Genomic DNA, 23,128 nt, shown 5'->3' with positions numbered 1-23,128 from the left:
TGGTCCCTCACAGGTGATGTTCTTCAACCTCCCATTACCTTCAGCTATGCCACCATCAGCTCAGACACAGTCAAGCAGTTCCTTACTCCACTAAGCCATACAGAAAGAGAAAACAGGGGAGGGAGCACATTGGAAATATGTGTAGAAGACAGACATCATACAGAAAGTGTAACAAAGAGAGAAAGCCACCATCACATCTTCAGTACTTTGGCAACTGGTACTGCTAAGACTCTGAGACTCAATCATATGGTGAATGCAGGACTGTGTTGGAGGAACGAGCGTATATGCGAAAAAAGCCAGGAAATGACAACCCTCCAGCTTCTTAAAATTGCTCTTTCAGCACATGTTATTTTTATTTATTTATTTGGTTAATCTTTGGATTATAGAGTCATTTACAAGTCTCCAACAATAACAGCGGTCTCTAAAATATATAATAACTATGTGTGTGATGCATCTTGGTTATTTTTTAAACATGTTTTTTTCTTCCCTGCTTGTTTCCTCTGCTACATGCATCTGTTGGGAAAATATTGCAGGTATAAATTTACATTTACATTTATTCATTTAGCAGACGCTTTTATCCAAAGCGACTTACAAATGAGAAACAATAGAAGCAGTTAAACTAACAGTAGGACAACAATACGCAAGTGCTATAACCCCTCTCAGTTTAACTTTAGTGCAATTTTTTTTTTTTATAGAATAGAAGAGAAGAGAAAGTGTAAGTACTACTGAATCAAGTGCTGTCGAAAAAGATACGTCTTCAGCAGTTTCTTGAAAGTGGCTACTGACTCAGAAGCTCTGGTTGAGTTAGGCAGATCATTCTACCAACAGGGAACAGTCATGGTAAAGGTCCGAGAAAGAGATTTTGTGCCTCTTTGAGATGGTACCACAAGACGACATTCGCTAGCAGAGCGCAAGTTTCTGGATGGCACGTAAGTCTGAAGTAATGAGTTTAGGTAAGAGGGAGCAGTGCCAGTGGTTGTTCTGTAGGCAAACGTCAGTGCCTTGAATTTTATGCGAGCGGCAACTGGCAACCAGTGCAATTTAGTGAGGAGAGGAGTGACGTGTGCTCTCTTTGGCTCATTAAAGACTACTCTGGCTGCACCATTCTGGATCAATTGTAGAGGTTTGACAGAGCAAGCTGGAAGACCAGTCAGGAGAGCATTACAATAGTCCAGTCTGGATAAAACAAGTGCTTGGACAAGGAGTTGTGTAGCATGCTCTGTAAGGAAGGGCCTGATCCTCCTAATGTTGTGCAAGGCAAATCTGCAGGACCGGGCAGTTCTAGCAATGTGGTCTGTGAATTTCAACTGATCATCAATTACAACCCCAAGGTTCCTAGCTGACCTTGATGGCGTTATGGATGACGAGCCTAGCTGAATGGAGAAGTTGTGATGAAGTGTTGGGTTGGCCGGGACCACAAGTAGCTCTGTCTTCGGAAGGTTTAGTTGAAGGTGGTGGTCCTTCATCCAGCCAGAAATGTCTGTTAGGCAGGCTGAGATGCGAGCAGCTACCGTTGGATCGTCAGGCTGGAATGAGAGGTAGAGTTGTGTGTCATCAGCATAGCAATGATAGGAAAAGCCATGTTTCTGAATCACAGATCCTAGTGATGTCATGTAGATGGAGAAGAGGAGTGGTCCAAGCACTGAGCCCTGAGGCACCCCAGTAGCTAGATGTTGGGTCTTAGATGCCACACCTCTCCATGACACCCTAAAGGACCTACCTGAGAGGTAAGACTCGAACCATTGGAGTGCAGTTCCCGAGATACCCTTCATCTTTAGGATTGACAGGAGGATCTGGTGGTTAACTGTGTCAAAAGCAGCAGACAGATCCAGCAGGATGAGGACTGAGGATTTGGAAGCTGCTCTTGCCAGTCTCAGAGCTTCAATTACTGAGAGCAGGGCAGTCTCAGTTGAGTGTCCGCTCTTGAAACCAGACTGATTGTTGTCCAAGAGGTTGTTCTGTGTAAGAAAGGAGGAGATCTGGTTGGAAACAACTCGTTCAAGTGTTTTCGCGACAAATGGAAGAAGAGATACCGGTCTGTAACTTGTTAGATGTGCTGGATTTAGATTGGGTTTCGTAAGCAGTGGGGTTACTCGAGCCTGCTTAAAAGCTGTGGGAAAAGTACCAGTGTGAAGAGAGGTGTTTATGATGTGCGTGAGTGTGGGTACAACTGAGGAAGAAATGGCTTGAAGTAGATTAGTGGGGATTGGATCAAGCGGACAGGTAGTAGGGCGATTGGAAAGGAGGAGTTTAGAGACTTCCGCCTCTGAAAGTAGAGAGAAGGAGGGTAGAATGAGTGCGTTTGTTGGTAAAATGTGTGTGTCAGTTTGTGGATTGGTAAATTGGCCGCTGATGGTGGTTGTTTTTTCTATGAAGAATGTGGCAAAATCGTCAGCTGTTAGGGTTGATGAAGGAGGAGGAGGAGTAGGGTTAAGAAGAGAGGAGAAGGTTTTGAAAAGCATGCGAGAGTCTGAAGAATTGAAAATTTTGTTTTGATAGTAAGCCATTTTAGCAGTAGAGATATTAGCAGAGAAGGAAGAGAGGAGGGATTGATAAAGACCCAGGTCTTTCGGATCTTTGATTTGCGCCACTTCCTCTCTGCACCCCTGAGTTTAGTACGATGTTCGCGGAGAATATCAGATAACCAGGGGGCAGAGGGTGTGGCGTGGGCTGGCCTGGAGGAAAGGGGACAGAAGTTGTCCAAGCAGGATGTTAAAGTGGAGAAAAGAGTATCAGTTGCACTGTATAAATGTAGTATGTAATGTGTGTGTGTGTGTGTGTGTGTGTGTGTGTGTGTGTGTGTGTGTGTGTGTGTGTGTGTGTGTGTGTGTGTGTTCATACCATACATATGTGTGTGTATTATGTAAAAAAAAAACACATCTTGAGATTGAGGCACATGAGATTTTTTCATGAGACTAAAACTATTCATGTGTACATGGTGTATTTAGAATTATCATTCCATTTTTTATCTGCCATGAGATGAAGTGAAGTTTAAGCTTCTGTTTAAAAAACGCTCTTTCCAGTAAAGTGTGCGTACTTTGTGTTTCTTCAAGCGTTTTAGAGACGTTGCTGCAGTATTTGGTCTGTCTCAGTTTTTTTGGTTTCTTCATGTAAGAAAACCTCTGAATTAAACTAATCCTCTAACATTTAACCTGCTCATGATCTGTTTGACTCCTAATAAAGATTTAGTTTTATTGACAAATAAAAAATGTATTGTTTATTGTAGTCAAATAGTTTTTGATATGGCTCTTTTGGGAAGAATGCATCAATCAAAAAATTAATAAAAAATAAAAAAAGTTTCATAATTACTGATAAACAGGACTTCTGCACTCAAACATGACACATGCTGTACACATACACACATACTGTGCTTTTTAGAATATTAGATGTGCTTGTTCACATTATTTTCAGCACGATTTAACATGTTTTTAAATATGTATTTCACAAAGACTCACATATGAATACCTCTTAAATATGTTGTATTACTTGTATGTGTTTTTTTACATTTCGATGCACTTTTATTATTTTAGACAGCAACGTGTGAACAGAACTTTTATTTTGGTGTGGCTATGTGACGGCATAAAGATGCGCTGCGCTCCCATATATGTTGTGATTTGGCTGAAGACAGGTTTGTGTTTTTAAGCGTTTAATGGATTCAAATGTTCAGTCTATTTTAGATCTTTAACATGCGATGTTAAATGAATAAACTAATATTAAATATACCATTGTAATACTTGATCTAACATTAATAAAGGTAATTTTGTTAATAAAGCGCATCGACAGATGAGTAACAGAAAAGGTGCGTCTCATTTCGAGCCCTATTTCATGAATCAGTTTATCATAAACACGTAATTCGGTCACTGGCTAGTAGTGATGGAGAAACAAATATTTGAAACTCCGAGTCAATTGAACCAATTGATCCGCAAAATGATTCATTGATTCGAATCGCCGCACGCTGACGTCACATGATGGTCAAAACACTGTAAATGCAACGAGAACACAAACATTAACTTTACCCAACTGCAAACGTTTTCTTTAAAGTGTAATATTAAATGTATATACACATTATAAGATACCAACTATAAATCATAAAAACCCAAATATAAAAGTATATAATTTTAATATTTTGCATTAATTTGCCTTTGATTGTTTGTTTTATTGGCTTATCAGGTGATTTAGGCTATTAACTCTCACTCTGACTGACTCTCTTTACCAGTGCACTGAACTACTGAACTAGAGCTGATTGAGACACACACAGAGATTTAGTATTTACGTTTCTTTATGTTAATTATTCTCATCTTAAACATGACAGAGAACAACTCCTGGTGAAGCGACTGACATCATCGTGACACACTATTATAAAGATGTCGTTTATTAAAGAGGAGAGTGAAGAAATGAAGATTGAAGAAACATTCAGTGTGAAACAAGAAAATACTGAGGAACAAACAGGTTTGTTTCATTCTCAAAGCATTTAATCCTTATTAAAATGTCCAACTCTACATAAATTAATTGTTTTGAAGAATGTCAGATGAGTGTCCTAATTAAAGTGGTTTTATTTGACATGGAGCGGGTCGCCTCGAGTGGACAGATGTTGTATGCCTGTCACATGAGAAGATGCTACTTCCACATTGGCCGTTTGATATCATGTCACACATTTAATTAGGAAAAAGAATACAGAAGTAGCCTAAACAAAACAATAATTTTGAGTAACATTAAACCCAAATGTCTACTACTGAATAGAAAATCTGTTGTGACTTTCACTTCTTCAGTTGTAAATGTAGCATCACAATTTGATCTAGGATGAGTGAATGTCAACTCCATGTAGCAGCAACACATGTGGGATTTTCTTCACATTAAGACCCATAACGAATATGAGGAACAAACTCTTGATTGATCTTTAGTAAGAGGTGGATTTTAACACCAGATTAAAAAGGAAAATAAGATTAGGAACATTAGTGACATTTTAGTCCAGGGGTAGCATATTTTATCTAGCCTATGTATTAAAAAAATAGCTCCTGTTTCTCTGCTCCTTGTCTGATTATCCTGTGAGTGAAATTTCGAGTCCCCAGATATGTTTAAAGCTGCAGACTCGTATCACTGGTACTCTATCATTTAAATGTTCACATTGTTTGCAAAGGCTCAAAATAACAATTTAGGTAATATGTTGTCAATTAGTTTTACACCTCTGCTGCTCAAAGGTGGCATACATGCATTTACACAGCAGTTACAATTGCATACATGTTGAGAGTTTAATGTTGAAATTAATATTTAATTTAATATACAACATTTTTTAGAATAACTAATATAGTTGTAAGTGGTAATCATCTGGGTCGAAGCACCAATTTCTATGTGTAGGATTAGCAATCCAGTTGAAATGTTCCTTATGATGTGATTTTTACAGAAAAGTCCATTTTGAATCTTCACTGAAAATCAGAAATGAATCATGCATGTCATTTACTACAAGTCAACTTATTGGACCTTTTAAACAGAGACCTAAAAAGATTTGTTACCCTTTGCCTCCCTCTGGTTGACAACATTAGTATTATGGTTTTTATCTTATTTCCATTGAAATGGCTGATCTATAAAAAACATCAGAAATTCATGAAACTCAGCATATTCATGAAATTTACAATATGAGTAGTAATACATAATATATGTGTAAATTCGGAGTAATTTGCACATATGATGGACCTTCCCAAAAACTCTTGTCCGGATTCACAAATGCTTTGTAAACATTAGATTTTACTGTTAAATCTGTGTATGTTAATGAATTCCAATCATTCATAAATAGGGTAGCAATGCACGCTCATTTACAATTTGCATTATCTCTGCCTATGAATTACAACTACACAAATTACATGTCCAGGAACACTGGAATCTTCTGGGCTCATTCTCAGGATTGTCTGTAGTATATCTGCGTAAATGCAATATTAACTTCTCCATTGTTCAGCCGTTGTACAGGATGATTGGTCGGTGTGGTATTTGTCCCGCCCCTCCTCCACTGTGATTGGACGGCTGGGTAAATAGTGACAGTGACGAGCGCTGCGTTTTACCCAAAGTTGAACAAAGTTTTAAACTGTCAGCAGAAGAAAAGAGAAAAACAGGGCAAATGAACTTGTGAAATATAATTATGGTACGTAATGCCATTGTAATCAGTTTGCCTAAAAGAACACAGAACGTTTGAATGTTTTACGCATCATTTACAGGTGTAAATTTCTTTCGTACAACTAACATTTTGAAAATATGAACAAAATGAGGTAGAGAAAGTAAGTTATTCAAAAACTTAAGGTGGTTGCAAAGTTTTTGTATGGCCATAGATATGCATATGAGCAACTGATTTGGGGGCACTGAAGGAATGAGAAGGAAAACGAATTTTGATTTTAACGATGACAGGATGGACATTGCGTTCAGGAGATGTATGTGAATTCATGAAAAATTAATGACACCAGGCCATTTAATTCACTAGTAACTTTGCAATGCTTTAACAAATCAAAATTATGTTGATAACTTTTTGAGAGCACCATGTGTGCCTATTATAGTAAAGACCGGGTCAACAGCCTTGGAGGAGTTTGAAAAGATAGGTTTTTCAGAAAATTCTAAATGGCTGTGATGTAAATTAATTTGGTTGGTTGACTCAAGGATTCAGGGTAAAAATTATTTATTTCAAAATTATGATGCAAAACACACATAGCCTTATTATAGCGCAACCTAGTGTCGCTCAAATGTGTGCCTAAATAATAGTGATGTGCCCAAAGCCGAATACAGAATTTGGAAAGTCGTGGAAAATAAATAATGCATTCTACGGAGTTGGTTACATTATTACAGCACATCAGATTTCACTTGTCACATGAAGAGAGTAAGGAGAGATGACTGACAGAATGATTTGATGTGCAACAGATCGTGAGCGTCATTAATAAATATCTTAATTTGTAAGATGTACTGTCAGTACCGCCGTTCCCTATACAAGTGATTACAAATTCGAAACAAAAAAGTAAAAAGTGATTTCAATACCCTACATATTGAAAGCAGTGTAGAAATTGCATGACAATTTGGCAGTAAGCCAAGTTTAGTTATATATCCCCTCAAAGAAAAATGTTGTCACATATTCTGCTCTATCCTTGGAAATGAGCAGGACATAACCCATCTCTTGTCTAAAAGTCACCCATAGGTTTCTGAAGAGCATTTTTTAAGCTAAAAGTAGGCGGAGCTGGCCGTCGCCATCTTGGCAGCGCGTCACCAGACGTCACTCCCGGATAACAGAAAATGGGCATAGAGACAAGAAGTGGGCCGTTCTGAGGAGCCTGGTTGCTGAAACCACGCCATCTAGCTCGACGTGATCGAGTTTGCTCAGGCTTAGGAGCTAATGCTATATACTACTGGCTGTACCAGGTGTACGACGCACAGGGCCTCACGCTAAAGTGACAGCTGACTTGATGTAAAGCCAATATTTAAGTTCATGTTTTTTCCCTTTTAAATACTATAATAATTAAAAGACATAGCTAAAAGTGAGACTGTGTGTATTGTGATGCTGTATTCTGCTAGTTAAAAATGTATTATGCAGTAACTTACAATATTTCTCTGAGCGTGTGCGTGTGACAGTGATTCATGCGCATACATGTCAGTCAGCACCGCATCTCACATCAAGTTCGTAAAGAGCTTTATTCAGTCCATTTTAAATTCTGATTTTGGTCGTCTCTCAAATGGGTCAAACCAAATATATTACCTCAGAAGTTCAAGTAAATGCACTAGAAATCCGCGCTCATTCAAGGATGTGCATTTATTGCGTGGACGGAGAGAAAGAACTGACAAGATTTCATCTGACGGTACGTTTTATTTAACCCTCTGAGGTCTAAGGGATTTTGGGGTCCTTGAGGTGTTCTGACATGCTCTGACATTTGTGCGTTTTTCAGTTATTTATAAACATGTTAATGGCAAAGGTGTAAATTCACTCTATATAGCACAAACGGGGCTACCACAATATGTGAGCAACATGTATGTACATGTTTGTATTTTTTAGAGAATAATGTTTATGCGTGGTTATTGAAAAAACTAAAACTTAAAGTGTCTGAAATAAGGCCACAAAACACATACTAAATATGTGTCCACAAGACTTTTGACTAATGAGTGTTGTTGCCTAGAATTTTTGCTTCAAAATGATCTGAAAATCATCCTGCCTAATCATTTACACAAAACAATACATTGATTTAAATTTTATAAGACACCTTTTGTTTGGAAAGGCAATATGCGTGGAGGCGTGTTCACACCTGAGAAGACAAAGGCCGGATAATGTGCCGCATAATGAACTGCATATTAATTAGCCCTTTCACACAGGCTTGTCACAGGATCCCAAAGAATGCAAGGACAAAAGAAATTATCTATATATACATATTTTACAATTAGAAATTGTAACCAATTACAAATAGGTTACAATTACAACAACAATTAAAATTTTAACAATATTTCAAGTGTATTTCTTTGTAAAAAGTATACATTTTATCATACGTATTAAAAAAGGTAAGGATTCATTAGTTTGAATATTGGAACAAACACTATAATAACATCTTAGTTGATAATTCAATATACATACTTTATTTTTGACAAAACATCATACTATAGTATATTTAACTATGAGCAGAAATTGGTGAACAAAAGCGTACCTATTTAATGTGACTGTAGTCTTTTTTTACAGTCAAAACTTTATCACAAAATCTTTTCTAAACATTCATATTTAGTCTGTAACATATTGTGTATGATATATTAGCATATACATGTGAATTTGCAGTTTGTTGCTTATACAGACATTTTATTTCAACATATTTCAGTCTATTTTTACTCATCTTAGTAGGCTATAGCAATATAGTTTGGATGTGTTCATGCACATTTACATTTATTCATTTAGCTGACGCTTTTATCCAAAGCGACTTACAATTGCTATATTTCAGAGGCCGCACGCCTCTGGAGCAACTAAGGGTTAAGTGTCTTGCTCAGGCACACATTGGTGTCTCACAGTGGATTCGAACCCAGGTCTCTCACACCAAAGGCATGTGTCTTAGCCACTGCGCCATCACCACCCCAACATAACGTTTACTAATGTAGGTGCGAGAGTGAATGAACGGCACAGACACGCGCTGTATAACTGTAGTAAACAAAGCGTGCGCCTGTGCCGTTCATTCATCATTTAGCCTACACACAGACACGCAATTCATATTTAAACAGTCTTTTTGCGGTTTACAGTCAGACACTATTCAATATCGTGATTAGAACAAAGCACTTAAGAATAAATGACTTACTACATCAGCTGGATCCGTTGCTCCTCGAAATGAAACTACCAGCACTTTTGATACATTTTCCAGGGTTATTAGATAGTATTATTCCTCACAGTGAAAGGATACGCTTTGTACACAGCTGTAGTAAGATACTTACTAAACACAATGTGTTTTATAATCCAGCTGGTGGGCGTTGGCATGTTTGAATGGCTTGCCTTAGATCATTTGCAGGAAAGAAAAATACTGACATCTCTCTCTTTTCATACCGATTACATAAACTGAGAATATTTGTTTTTTTATAAAAATTAATTCAGTTAAAAGAAGAGAGTTCAAGCTTCATTATGGAAAAACACTCGTGCCTGTATGACAAGTAACCCCTAAGTTACAGTTAATTTTCGGATGCGTTTCAGAATGGACTTCACTCACAGAGTGAAAGCAAAACGCGCATCATGTTTATTTTTCTTTATTTGGCGAAAAGCACAACACTTTGTTTTTATTTTGAGTATCCACAAAAAAAATAGACACTTATCAGGATCTAATGATGTACAACACTTAATATGTAAGATCAAAATTAACAGAGTATTTTGAGTTTCTTTTGCACTGATAAGAAAAAAAGCAAGACTATCGCGCCAGGGGGTTAACACTAAAAAGTTAAATAAGCATATATACCCTCACCTAAAGGATTATTAGGAACACCATACTAATACTGTGTTTGACCCCCTTTCGCCGTCAGAACTGCCTTAATTCTACATGGCATTGATTCAACAAGGTGCTGAAAGCATTCTTAAGAAATGTTGACCCATATTGATATGATAGCATCTTGCAGTTGATGGAGATTTGTGGGATGCACATCCATGGCACGAAGCCCCCCGTTCCACCACATCCCAAAGATGCTCTATCGGGTTAAGATCTGGTGACTGTGGGGGCCATTTTAGTACAGTGAACTCATTGTCATGTTCAAAAAACCAATTTGAAATGATTCAAGCTTTGTGACATGGTGCATGATCCTGCTGGAAGTAGCCATCAGAGGATGGGTACATGGTGGCCATAAAGGGATGGACATGGTCAGAAACAATGCTCAGGTAGGCCGTGGCATTTAAACAATGCCCAATTGGCACTAAGGGGCCTAAAGCGTGCCAAGAAAACATCCCCAACACCATTACACCACCACCACCAGCCTGCACAGTGGTAACAAGGCATGATGGATCCATGTTCTCATTCTGTTTACACCAAATTCTGACTCTACCATCTGAATGTCTCAACAGAAATCGAGACTCATCAGACCAGGCAACATTTTTCTTCATCTGTCCAATTTTGGTGTGCTCTTGCAAATTGTAGCCTCTTTTTCCTATTTGTAGTGGAGATGAGTGGTACCCGGTGGGGTCTTCTGGTGTTGTTGCCCATCCGCCTCAAGGTTGTGCGTGTTGTGGCATCACAAATGCTTTGCTGCATACCTCGGTTGTAACGAGTGGTTATTTCAGTCAAAGTTGCTCTTCTATCAGCTTGAAATCAGTCGGCCCATTCTCCTCTGACCTCTAGCATCAACAAGGCATTTTCGGCCACAGGACTGCCGCATACTGGATGTTTTTCCCTTTTCACACCATTCTTTGTAAACCATAGAAATGGTTGTGCATGAAAATCCCAGTAACTGAGCAGATTGTGAAATACTCAGACAGGCCCGTCTGGCACCAACAACCATGCCACGCTCAAAATTGCTTTAATCACCTTTCTTTCCCATTCTGACATTCAGTTTGGAGTTCAGGAGATTGTCTTGACCAGGACCACACCCCTAAATGCATTGAAGCAACTGCCATGTGATTGGTTGATTAGATAATTGCATTAATGAGAAATTGAACAGGTGTTCCTTATAATCCTTTAGGTGAGTGTAGTCCATTTGTTCCATGAGAGCAACGGTACCGCAGAACGAGTGTAGCCTCTATATCTATAGACATTTTTAAATCTGAACTCCAAAAAGCAATGAAATTGTCAGGAACCATGAGTGCATGTTCACAGAGGAAAACAACTGAAAAACAGCGGTGGTTGTTCTCTCGATACTCGACAACACCGGAATCCAACGGCGTGGGCGAAGCTATAATGCTGATGTGTGTATTAAATTGTAAGAAATAATATCGAACAAAGCACAAACACGGCATAGATGCCAAGTTCAGCAGCTAGAATTAGGTGAGGTGACGTGACTGCTAACAGACAGCAGATAAACAGCTAATGGTGACATCAGCGGCAATCCACCTGTCACTCAAGTGGCCACGCCCTTAATTATGCAGAAATTTAAGGCTTAATATCATTTAAACGGATGAGTTATAAAAAAAATCACCCCCTCACAGTTGTCATGAAGGGCAAAATTAGCTATATAGACCAAAACCACTTTTTGCACCAGGCTGTAAAAACATTTTTTTCTGCTGTAAAGTTTTAACATGGGGGAGATACAGATTTGGCTGCCTCTTGCATCCAGCTCCAGCGGCCAGTCGATGAATTGCAGTTTAAGTCACTATTGGTTATAAGAGAGAGACAGGGAGGTTGCCGCTCGGTCTTACCTTGTCTAACAAGAACAAACAGGTACAACTGATTGTGAGGAAAGATGAACCAAACCCATGAAATATTATTTTCCTGATGTAACATTTGGTTGTTAACCTATTATTTATTTTGTAAATAAAGCTTTGTGCTTCACCCATGTCCCAAAATCCTGTATTATAACACTGGCAGTGGTCAGTGTGTGCCTTGCAGTATAGCTGGTAGTTTGTTGTGGTTCACTTTCCATGTCCATCGTAAGGCCGACATGTAGGCTGTTGGAGGTAAAGTTTTTCTAGCTCAGTTACCAACTCTCCTGGGGCCTATACCATGAAGCCGGTTTAGGTGGCTAGCCAGTAGGGTTTGCACGACTACTGATTTTTACTAGTTGATTTCTTATCAAAATAATACTCGAGTTACTCGACTACTCGTGGTTCATGCTTCTGTAAATGAAAAGAAAGAGGTCTTATTAATAAATGTTTATTAATTCATAGCCTAATGCAACAATTACATAAGTAAACTCTGAAAACATTATAATTATGACATTACATATTTAAGTTTTCATGTAACAGAGTAAAACCAAATAAATAGCCCTTCTTGCCCTTCATTTCAGACGCAATGTCTGCATTTAGAGCATTTAGAGCCCGTTCACATATTGCGTTTTGTGCGCGTGCAAATTTGTTATTTCAAATGTGGGCTAAATGTGCCGCAGCTAAAATGAAAACAGGCTTGTTCGACTTGAACCGGCACTTCACAGACAGATCGTTGAATGACATCAAAGTACAGCGAGAGATTAGAGAGCTAGCGGCTCCATATGCTTTTGAATCGCTCTCGTGGTAGTTTGATGACATTCACCGATCTGTCTGTCCGCTACGCTCACTCCGTGCCAGTGGACACGCACCAACATCTCAACTTTTCAGAATGCCACAAGCACGCCGCAGGTCATGTGACAAAAACCAACCGCTCAGCTTCGGCCTTTCCATAACAGCCTCGAAAGCTCGGCCGAACAGCTGATCATAGCTGTACAGGGTGGCTTTTATTTCAAATCTCTATAAATATATCTAGTAGTAAAGCTAATGCAAGGGTTAGAAATCAATGAATCTTTTGCTGATACTTTCTCGTCATCATGGAGAGCGCAGGTCATGGTTGCAAAGCAATGACAGACGCCACGGGAGTGCAAGCACTTGTGGAAAGGAGAAAGTTTTCATGCGCGCTTTCCAAGAGTTTTTAGTCACGATATGTGAACGGCCCCTTACAGAGTTGGCAAATTACAATATTTTTGTGATCTTGATGAAATCCTGATGTGTGGTGTCTGCTGGGGACGTTCACCATTTTGAATTCATTTATGGTTAATGCACGCTCGAGTAGTCGATTTTTTACGACAGCGCCGACTAGTGGTTGAAGTAGTCGATCTCTCAACTACTCGACTAGTCTGTGCAGGCCCAACTTGCCAGATTTCAGTTTAGTTTGCTCTAACACTGGGTTTTAGCCACCATGAAAGTGATTTGGCTTTTAGCAGTGTTCATCGCCATAGTAACTAACGCTCCACAGCTAACCTGGTCCAGGGCAGGTTATGTTCCAGGTAAGAGTTTATGGAGATATAAATGTCTCAATCTAAGATAATAAAAACATAACGGTTCATTATGCAAGGTCTTTATACACCACTGAAAACATAGTTATGGATCTCATATTGCATTTCTGTCGATAGATCCTCAGAAATATTACACATTGCACCTTTAAATTCTTAATATTTTAATACTTTTATTGAATAAGTGAATTGTGCGCCTTCTCTCGCGATAAATTAATTTAAATGAGTTTTGAATGAGTTTCACTCTTTATAAGCATGTGATTGGCTGTTCGCTACAGTAGCTACTGATGTCACACCTAAACTCCTAAACTTAGGATCAAAGCCTGAGTTGACAAAGAAAGTTGATGATCAGCATCATGGTACCAACTAAGCCTGGTTGGATCGGTTTGGTTTTTCAACTCTAAACTAAACCTGCATCCCTGAGTTTGTTCAACTACCATCATGGTATAGGCCCCTGGAGAGCTACATCCAACAGATTTTTAGCTCCAAGCCTAATTAAACACACCTGATTCCAGAGATTGAGGATGATTAGAAAATCACAGGCAGGTGTGTCAAAGCAGGGTTGGAATTAAAGTCTGCAGTAAGGTTGCTCTTCAGGGGCTGGGTTGGCTACCCCAGCTCTAGCTGTGCGGCTAGGAGTGGCAGCAGTTCATCCTAGGTTAAGTCCATCATGGAAGACTGAAATAATGCAGACATAAATCATGGAATGCCTGATGATGAGACATGGGGAGATGGTCGGGAATTAAATAATATTAGTGTAGATACCTGTTCAATTCATTTTAAATTAGAGACAGAGTTTATAACATATTATGATATGTTTGACATTACATACCACACAGTTAATTAGGAAAAATAACACAGAAGTAGCCTAAACAAAACAATAATTTTGAGTAATATTAAACCCAAATGTCTACTACTGAATAGAAAACGTCTCGGTTACGTATGTAACCGTCGTTCCCCGAGTACAGGGAACGGAGACGTGTCGTCGGGGGAGTTCCCTGACGAATTGGGATCACGCTAGGGAGACCAATTGCCTTCGAGTGAATTAAATTTGCCATGCAAGATTTGCATTCCGCGACCCGCCTACCAGCGCGGGTATAAAAGGCGGAAGTAAACATTGCGCAATGCTTTACGCTGAGGAGCCGAACGGTGTCCAGTCCTCCGCGAAGGTACAGCAAAATGGCGAAGGGACGACACGTCTCCGTTCCCTGTACTCAGGGAACGAGGGTTACATACTTAACCGAGACGTTCCCTTTCGTCCTGGGAACTCCGACGTGTCGTCGGGGAGTTCCCTGATGAATTGGGATCCCTAATAAAACGCCATGGTGCTGGCCCCTTCCAGCGCCCGGCAAAAGTACCCTGCAGCAGTTTCTCGAAATAAGTTGCGGGAGCTAGCACGGGAAACACACTGCTGTTCCGCAAGACCCGCACAGTGGATATTGGATAACACTGGGAAAGCGTTCCCTCAAGAGAGGAGGGAACGCTGCGGAAGCCCCAGCCTGACTGAGGAAGGCCAGGAATACACACATGTACTAGCCCGAAGGAATAGTGAAACATATGGCAGTCCCTGAGGTAGTCCCAATCCAAGGGAAGTGGGTGCGTACTCAACAGGGACGACGAACGAGTCCGTCAAGGGGAAGACGCAGCTGAACTGCACGTGGCATCATGGGTCACAATAGAAACCACTGGAGCACCCAGTCTACTAGCAGCTCCTTACTAGAGGTAGCAGACCTGGTGCTGGGCGGTCCGCCACGCCCAGCACCGGAGGGGTGAAGGAGGAACTCACGAGGCTCACCAACGTAGGGCGCCATACGGAGCAAAGAACGCACGTATCCGCTGTTTGAGGCGGAGTGGCGCAGCAAGCCGTCACAACCTATTCCCTCGACCCACTGGCCGTAGCCAGAACTCGGGAGGAAACAGGTTCCACACAAAGGCTATAGAACCTAGCGAACGTGTTAGGTGTCGCCCAGCCCTCAGCTCTACAGATGTCTGTTAGCGAGGCGCCTTGAGCCAAAGCCCAGGAAGCGGCAACACCTCTAGTGGAGTGAGCGCGCAACCTGGGAGGACAAGGCTCACCCAGGGACTCATATGCTCGGGTGATAGCATCCACTAACCAGTGGGCTAACCTCTGCTTGGAGACGGCCTTCCCCTTCTGCTGGCCTCCGTAACAGACAAAGAGCTGATCTGAGGTTCTGAAGCTTTGCGTTCTGCCAATATAAACCCGCAGGGCACGGACGGGACAGAGAAAAGCCAGGGCTGGGTCTGCCTCCTCCTGGGGCAGCGCTTGCAGGTTCACTACCTGGTCCACGAAGGGAGGGGTAGGAACCTCAGGCACATATCCGAGCCGGGGTCTCAACACAACGTGAGAAAGGCCCGGCCCAAACTCTAGGCACGATTCGTCGACCGAAAAAGCCTGCAGATCCCCGACCCTCTTGAAAGAGGCCAATGTCAACAGGAGCGCTGTCTTAATGGACAGGATATTATCTCTACCGTCAGCAAAGGCTCAAAGGGAGGACTTTGAAGAGCTCTAAGTACCAGAGCAAGGTCCCAAGAGGGTACAGAGTGCGAAACACGAGGTGGATTTAACCTCCTGGCACCCTTAAGGAATCTGATGACCAGGTCGTGCTTGGAGTCACCACTCTCCTGGCAGGGGAGGCAGCCGTGAGAGCTCGTCTGCCACATGGTTGAGCTCCCCTGGAATGTGAATGGCACGAAGCGACCTCAGATGCTTCTGACTCCATAGGAGGAGGTGGGAGGCGAGTCGCGACATACGACGGGAGCGTAGACCACCTTGATAGTTGATGTACGCGACGGTCGCAGTGCTGTCCGTACGGACCAGTACGTGCTTGTGTCCGAGAACCCCTTTGAGGCGACGCAAGGCTAAGCGTACTGCTTGCAACTCTAGGCAGTTGATATGCCAATGCAGTTGAGGTCCCGTCCACAGACCTGAAACTGCATGCAAACCGAAGAAAAGGTCTGTGTCGAGGGAGAATCGAGACGTGAAAGTACGCATTCTTCAGGTCGATCGCTGCAAACCAATCCTGGGGACGGATGCACTCAAAAATGCGCTTCTGCGTAAGCATTTTGAACGGGAGTTTGTGCAGGGCCCGATTCCAAATACGCAGGTCCAGGATTGGCCGTAACCCACCGCCTTTCTTGGGTACAATGAAGTAGGGGCTGTAAAACCCAGACCTCATCTCGGCAGGAGGGACCGGCTCGATCGCGTCCTTCGCCAGCAGGACATCGATCTCTTTCTCAAGACCGGGGCGTCCACCGACCGCACACGGGTGAAGTGGACGCCCCTGAACCTAGGAGGCCGGCTTGCAAACTGAATTGCATAGCCGAACCGGACGGTGCGGATGAGCCATCGGGACAAACCCGGAAGCGCTAGCCAGGCTTCCAGATAGCGTCCCAATGAACCCACCCGAACCACCGGTGTACCCGCGGAGGGGCAGCGAGGTGGAAGACAGGGACCCGGCTCTGGTGGCGTTGTAGCGACCGAGAGCGGGGGTCTGGGTGCGCCTGACACCAACCTGCTTCCACGGAGGGGCAGACGGCAGAGAAGGCTTGTGGGCGTTCTGCTGCGGACTGCCGGGTGGCGAGGGGAGGGGGAGAGACGAGGAACGAGGCCCTGACTCCTCGTATGCTGGTCTCTGCGCCTCCGGGCCCAGCTGCAGACCGGAGCGACGCAGCCGAGGCTGCGTCACTGCTATCTGCAAGCTGGGGAGAGGGGAACGGGAGTGGTGCAGCTCGGGGGCGGCACGCACTGCCATTCTGACCCTCTCGGACGGAGGAAACTGGTCTTATTATACTGCCAGTCTCGACCGTGAGGGGAACGAGGGACGAGGCCCGGGGGCATCGAGTCCTGGTTTCCCCTCACCCAGTGAGAGACGAGAGTGACAAGGCCGTAGCCCTCACTGCCATCTGAGCGCTGGGGCCCGTGAACGACTCAGAGGAAGTGGACTGCTCAAATTTTGGGTACCGCTGATACAGCGGCGGAACAGAAAAGAAAAATTCTCCACCCGGCCCTCCCCCGGGGGAAGGAGTGGTGATGACACGCAACCCAGAGAGCAGATCGTCACACACTCTGGGTCGCTCCTCTCAGGGTTGCTTCCCTTCGCTGGGGGAAACAAACTCTGAGCGGGCTGGTTTTGAGGCGCTTCTGGACCACCAGTGTGGACATCGTCTAACCGAGGGCCAGCGCTGCGACTAATCACGGTCAGTCACTAAGCACAGCTCAACCCCGAGTTAGAACTACGCACGTGCAGTGGTAGTGAGAGAGGAAAAACTTCTGCAGATTTAGGCATGTTTGGCTTGCCATATTGGCACCAAAATGCTTGCATACTGCCAAAATTCTTCACACACATCCAGGTACTTTAGAACAGCCCAGGAAAGTGTGGCTGTTAAGTCTGAATCTTCAGCATGAGAACACACCATTATAGTAGGAACTCAGCATCATTTCAGAGTATAACAGCCCTCTCTCCGAAGTAGCGCCTGGGGCCCCGAATGAAATACTTGGTCCCTCATGAGAAGGATCAGAATCCAATCCGAAAGCCTCGACGGTACACGGCACGCTGAGCGGCTCAAACCTTTACGAGAAAGGGGAGATGAACAACGTGCCGACGTGGTCATGCACTCCTGAGAGAACATGAACCACCCACGAACGTAGTCTCAACACAAAAAGCAAAAACAACACAACACAAAAAGCATGCACAATGTTTACTTCCGCCTTTTATACCCGCGCTGGTAGGCGGGTCGCGGAATGCAAATCTTGCATGCCAATTTTCATTGGCTCGCTTTAATTCACTCGAAGGCAATTGGTCTCCCTAGCGTGATCCCAATTCGTCAGGGAACTCCCCCAACGACACGTCGGAGTTCCCAGGACGAAAGGGAACATCTGTTGTGACTTAGAGACATAGAGTTTATAACATTTTATGATATACGATATTACAACATGTCACACATTTAACCACAGGAAACATCTCTTTCAGAGGGTATAGGATCTAGAATACATGTTGTTGGTTTTGAGGGTATAAATGTCTAAGGGCGTTTCTATACTGGCAGTTTAGTTCGGAAGGGGCACAGTTCGCTTGAAAAATCGCTAATGTGAGTGCTGTCATGCGGATCTAGGAGCGCACAGAGCTACCAAACCTGAGACTACCTGAAGGAGGTGGTCTGAGTTCAGTTGCACTCGAACTGTGCCGCGATTTGTGTGAATGTGAAAGCAAAACAGACTCAGTTGTGTGCTTGTTCAGTTAGTAAAGTGACCTGCGCATGCATTGTAGCTGATTGTAATGTATTTATTTCAATAAAACATATTTAAGGGATGCAAGTGTTGATGATTTACCTTGGATGTAAGCAAGAGTAAGCCTGCACTATATTCGCTCATAGCGAGTGCAATCAGGGCAACAAATTAATGGCAATCCAATGTTTCCTCAAGAATCTGTTTGCAAGCAGCAGAAAGCCACCTTATGCAACATGCGTACAGCAAACCCAATTATTTTTTACTCAGCTGCGCATAATAGCACCAAGTTAATAAAAAAACTATATATATATTGACCCACATTCTGTTTTTTTATCATGCGCCGTACACGTTTTTGAGGACGTAAGATGAACTCAAATGCACCAGGGTTCGATAGAATCAAGTTGAGTGTGAAACCAGACCAACACTGCAGGGGGTGGCAGGAACAATCGCACTTGGAGCTGGACCACAGTGCCCAGTGAAAAAACACTTTAAATGCTTTTAGGTCTGTTGCTTTGTGACATTAAACTGAGGCTAACTTGTATTTGTCTCTGTTTACCTTAGACCGGATGGCGCTAAAAGAGGAGAGTCAAAAACTGAATGGGATGGAAGTGAAAGATCATTATGATGAACATCATGATTGTAAAACTGAAAAAAAATCTATTGGTTGCTCACAGACAGAAAAGAGGCCAATTAGAAGTAATTTCACCTGCTTTCAGTTTGGAAAGAGTTTTGATCAACAAGGAAATCTTGAAGTTCAGATGAGAACTCAAACTGGAGAGAAGCCTAACACCTGCCAACAGTGTGGAACAAGTTTCACTGAAAAAGGAACCCTTAAAGTCCACATGAGAATTCACACTGGAGAGAGGCCTTTTGCCTGCCAAGAGTGTGGAAAGAGTTTCAATCGAAAAGGAAGCCTTAGGAGCCACATGAGAATTCACACTGGAGAAAAGCCTTACACCTGCAAACAGTGTGGAAAGAGTTTTTCACATAGGCCAACCCTTAATGCACACTTGAGAACTCACACGGGAGAGAAGCCTTACACCTGCAAACTGTGTGGAATACGTTTCAGTCGAAAAGGAAACCTTACAGTCCACATGAGAATTCACACTGGAGAGAGCCACTACACCTGTCAAGAGTGTGGAAAAAGTTTCTATCGAAAAGGAAGCCTTAAAAGCCACATAAGAACTCACACTGGAGAAAAGCCTTACACGTGCCCTCAATGTGGAAAGAGTTTTACTCACAGACCAACCCTTAATGTCCACATGAAAACTCACACTGGAGGGAAGACTTTCGCATGTCTTCAGTGTGAGAAGTTTTGCACACATCAAAGAGACCTAAAACAACATTTGCAAACTCATTCTGGAAAGAAATTGATCTGTCCCTCAGTGTAGCAAGAGGTTCACAAAATACATATCATATTGCACATTTACTGGAGGGAAATCATTTAATTTTGATCAGTGTAATAAAAAATATTTTGACATCAGACTTAGATACACCTGAAAAGTCATGCAGATGTGAGACCCTATGTGTGTTCTTTGTGTGGAAAGTGTTTAGGGGTCAGCGATCAATTGCATTTTTTCCTGATAACGGTGAACAGGGCTGGACTGGGACTAAAAATCGGCCCGGGGATTTTGGCCCAGACTGGCCCACTACATATAATCATAAACACAACCGATCTTTTCACGCTCCTGAATATGTATACTAACTTCTATTAAAACCACTAATGCCATGTAGCCTAATGAGTGAGTAGGAATGAGGAAGAGTTAATAGATGAAATAACTACTAATTGTAAAATACAATCGAACTACTCCACAATGATGAATCCTAAAACAAGCTATAAGCTGCATTGGAATAGCAATACCAGTGTTTGACAAAGGATTTTTGGTAAATCTGTGGTGGGTGGACCTCTGTCCCTTTAGGGGGGTTCGGGGGAGCCCCCCACCCCGTAAGAAAAAATTGTGCTTTTTAATGTTAAATTCATCAATCTGATGCACTTTGTGAGTTAAAAATTAAGAGCTCCAACCCATAATCAGTGTGCAAATTGAACAAAGAAAAACTCAAAACTCTTTTAGCTGTGACAAGTGTCTGTCCGCATTACACTACTACATAATAATAGTTATAATATTAATTCCATGACAGTAATAGCCATATATTGTAAAACAAATGCACTGAAAAATAAAAGGAACTTTCATAATTAGTTTTGTACTAATTTCCATGCTTGAAAGAGATAAACACATAATAAAACCGTGTGAGAGATAAAACATGGTTTACAAACGCGTAATCATCAACTATTCCGATGTGTAAATAATGCGTAACTGGGTAATGGGTTCCTACACTCATCGCCTCAGTGTTCTTCTGAAAGTTGCCTAGTTCTGCTTACCACAGTTCTCTACACTCTCTCATTCTCTCCTGATCCTCCTCAATATCCTCATCAGACACTTGAAGGGTGTCCGTTTCTTTTTTGCACGCTATTTCTCTGCACATTCCTTGCGTTTCTTCTCCATCTCTGACTATTTTGACCGATACACACTGACACTGCACGCGCGCTCAGAGCTCAAAGGAGGAGGAGTTTAAAGATGTGATTGGACCAGCCCAGTGCCAATCAAGAAAAGAACCAATGGGCCGCTGATCTACGTGTTTCATGGGCCGGTCTGTTAAAAAAAAAAACCTACGCTGACTTTTTTTGTCCAATGCATTACCCCGGCACAAAGATCCCAGTGCCGCCAATTAAGCAAAACTAAATGAATGGGCCGCCGATGTACGAGTATTATGGGCCGTTTAGACAAAAAAAAGTTTTTATATTTTTTTTAAAGAATGATCTGTATCGGCCCAAAAAGCACGTCGGCCCGCCCGGTATGCCCGATGGCCAGTCCAGCCCTGACGGTCAAAGAACTTTGTCATACAGAAACAAGTTAAAAATCATTAAAATCTGTAAAGGGTCTATTTTTATTTGCGTTCTCACAATAACAAAATTTTGTGCTTTTGTAAAATAAAGAAAGCAAACAGTGTGCACATTATGCATTCTCAGTCTTATGAACTTCTTTCTGAAACGCATCACAAAAATAAACCAAAACTCAGCGAATACTTGTTAATGAGACATGAGAGATATGTCTTTAGAAAGCTTGAAGTGTCTACATTTAAAATAAGTCATATAGACAACACATTTTCTCTGTTTATGTAATCAATATGAAACCAACAAGAGGTGCAATCTTCCCGTCTGACCTCATTATTTTTTAATGTGGACACACCCACGCACGGCGCAATCTATTCATACGATAATCGTCCACATTAGCCATGTGATGCCCCCCATCACCTCGATAAACAAAGCATCAAGCTTAATCATTCCCCTGCTTTTCATCAAGTTTGGAAGAAGCTGTGAGGAATAAGCCTTGAATTTACCTCAGAAGAAGAAGAATGCTATTGATCAATAAGGTGTTATTGTTAAATAAACTTGAACACAGTTTAATAGTTAAACTATTGCCTGACTAAAATGTGTAAATACCAATGGAAACATGTTGACATATGAAATATAGTTAGGTAGGCAAACTTTCAATGCTAAATAAATATAAATGTATAACACAAGGATGTGTTTATGCTCTATAATATAAAATACAATATGATATAAAAGTAATATGAGTGTTTACACTAAATGATGAATATTAGAATGTTTAGACCAGTGTATTACTGTGAAATACCATGTTTGTGGATATCTGCTCAAATGCCCGCTCGTTCCCACGGCTCTCTGCCTCGTCCTGCTTGCTGCACATATATTGTCACAGTCATGTGTTTATTGTCTTCATATTTATATATTTTAATATATTTATAAGTCAAAGTGTTTCTATCTCTTTTTTTATTCAGCTACAGCGATAGGTCATAGCTGGATGCCTTTGTCCATATAAGGGACTTGCTTGAAAGTCATGTCACATTACTTGTGCGAGGCATATTTTGACTTTTTTGTATGTGGGCACCCTCCGGCTTCCAGTATGAATGAAACATATATTACGTGTTTATAGTGCTTAATAATGCTCACACCACCTTATTTTGGGTAAAAATGTAAAACATCTGAAGTATACATGTAACACTCAAATCTACGAAGGACGAAGATGATGTATATAACAAGGTTTATTTACTGTAACTAGATCAAAATATACAGCCAACATGCGAGACAGCATGTTAATATGTAACACGAATAATATGTGAGAAACTCAAGAGGAACTTAAATGCACTGTGATGATGAGACAATGACAAACAGTTGTGGTGAAGGTGTCAATGGTGACTGATCAGTGGTGGGAAAACAAAGACAAAGAAACAGACGAGCTGAATGAAAACAAACTAAAAGTCCTACCATGTAAACAAAAGTAATATTTCTTACCATGTCTTTAGATAGGTTACAAAATTACAAGAGAGTGCAAATAAATCAAGCATTATTTAATGATAGAACTTAAGTAAATAGAACTAAAACTTGGTAACCATGTATTAATGAAAACACTCATGCTCTCTTTT

General features: G+C 41.7%; 1 protein-coding gene across 1 annotated transcript; it reads left to right on the top strand.

Moving 5' to 3' along the window:
* Window positions 1-3,549: 3,549 nt before the first annotated feature.
* On the top strand, window positions 3,550-21,642 carry LOC143741593 (uncharacterized). The gene is made up of 3 exons (XM_077233860.1): window positions 3,550-3,628; window positions 4,313-4,449; window positions 19,187-21,642. Exons 2-3 carry the CDS (start codon window positions 4,365-4,367, stop codon window positions 20,014-20,016), a joined length of 915 nt encoding a protein of 304 aa, XP_077089975.1. The 5' UTR covers window positions 3,550-3,628; window positions 4,313-4,364; the 3' UTR covers window positions 20,017-21,642.
* The last annotated feature ends 1,486 nt before the right edge of the window (window positions 21,643-23,128 follow it).

Source organism: Siphateles boraxobius, unplaced genomic scaffold (assembly GCF_051911475.1).
Source record: "Siphateles boraxobius isolate OS27281-9 unplaced genomic scaffold, OSU_SipBor_1 19, whole genome shotgun sequence".
NCBI classification, from domain to species: domain Eukaryota; kingdom Metazoa; phylum Chordata; class Actinopteri; order Cypriniformes; family Leuciscidae; genus Siphateles; species Siphateles boraxobius.
Note: the sequence above shows the minus strand (reverse complement) of the source record. Positions and strands in the feature narration are given on the sequence as shown.

Bases quoted from the DNA above. Each gene is read 5' to 3' on its own strand.
- LOC143741593 (XM_077233860.1), top strand. From the start codon at position 4,365: ATGTCGTTTATTAAAGAGGAGAGTGAAGAAATGAAGATTGAAGAAACA. The intron at 4,450-19,186 runs GTTTGTTTCATT...TGTTTACCTTAG, and splicing joins AAATACTGAGGAACAAACAG to ACCGGATGGCGCTAAAAGAG.